The sequence below is a fragment of the Austrofundulus limnaeus genome, unplaced genomic scaffold, assembly GCF_001266775.1.
Source record: "Austrofundulus limnaeus strain Quisiro unplaced genomic scaffold, Austrofundulus_limnaeus-1.0 Scaffold538, whole genome shotgun sequence".
NCBI classification, from domain to species: domain Eukaryota; kingdom Metazoa; phylum Chordata; class Actinopteri; order Cyprinodontiformes; family Rivulidae; genus Austrofundulus; species Austrofundulus limnaeus.
In genome coordinates, this window is record NW_013952940.1 from 205,950 (window position 1) to 207,134 (window position 1,185).

A 1,185-nucleotide genomic window follows, 5' to 3' on the forward strand; every position below is an offset into this window, starting at 1 on the left:
TGTGTGTGTGTGTGTGTGTGTGTGTGTGTGTGTGTGTATTTTTTTTTTTCCCCACATATAAAAAAATCAGACAGAAAATGTATCATTACTTCGAGCGCCGCAGCTACCCGGACATTTTATGTTGACGAACCGGAAGCTCAATGAGGAAATGGGTGCGCCGCTGTTTTGGTTCCTACCTGGTATSCACCATGAAGGAAGCGAACATGTCGCTGCCGGTGAGTGTCGGAGCTCTGCTCCAGGCGGAGCCCCGGGAGGACGCTGCTCACCGGGACGACGGTCTCTGTGTTGTCGGTATTTTCGGTAAAAGCAACACGCAGCCGGAACCGATGAAGGAGTCCCTCATCAACGCCTTGGCGGACAAACACGTCTTCTCGCTGTTCGGTGGTGCGGAGGACGACACGGCGGACAGCCACATCCAGGCCTTCTACAACCAGGAGGACCGGGTTCTGTACCTGCTGCTGTCCTCCGTGTCCGACAGCCGGCAGCTGCTGCGGGCTTGTCGGTCTCTGAGCGCCGGGCTCAGCCACTCCGATGCCCACGACATTTGGAAGGGCCTGGACCGGCAGCACTGCCTGCACCTGCTCTACATGTTCTCCGTGTGCCACGTCCTGCTGCTGGTTCACCCCAGCCAGACCTTCGATGTGACCTACGACCGTGTGTTCAGGGCCCTGGACGCCCTGCGGCAGAAGGTGCTGCCTCTGATCCGGGCTGCCATCAAGGACTGCCCCGTGTCCAAAGAGTGGAAGCTGAACTGCAGACCCTGTCCTCCGCGGCTGCTCTTTGTCTTCCAGATGACCGCGTCTCTGAAGGTCTGCTTTTTATCAGACCCTAACATGCTCTTTAATTTATTTACCTCTTTAAAACTAAACGTTTGGCAGGTGGGGAGRCAGATGTTAACTGTGTATCTTATGGCAGGGTGATTATACATGATGAAGGTACCTCTGATTATATTTGACTAATCTGTGGAGACTCTTAGTCAAAATATCTTAAAAAGAAATTTGACTAGTTAAAAATACAGTTAGTGTTGATTAGTCATTATTTTTTATTTTATTTATTTCATTTAAACAACAAAAACAAACATTAAAAATTAACAAAAGCACCATATCATTAAATGAAAAGGAACAGAGAGAAGAAAAGAATCTTATATCTGCCCCCAATTTAAACAATGACCATATATATATATAT

General features: G+C 48.8%; 1 protein-coding gene across 1 annotated transcript in view; it reads left to right on the plus strand.

Annotated features, from left to right (window-relative positions):
• The first annotated feature begins 167 nt into the window (after window positions 1-167).
• The window catches only part of smg8 (SMG8 nonsense mediated mRNA decay factor), a 12,203-nt gene continuing 11,185 nt past the window's right edge, over window positions 168-1,185 (plus strand). The window contains exon 1 of the mRNA XM_014026257.1: window positions 168-809. Coding sequence (XP_013881711.1) covers window positions 189-809 — 621 coding nt within the window. The 5' untranslated portion in view covers window positions 168-188. The remainder of the gene's footprint in view (window positions 810-1,185) is intronic.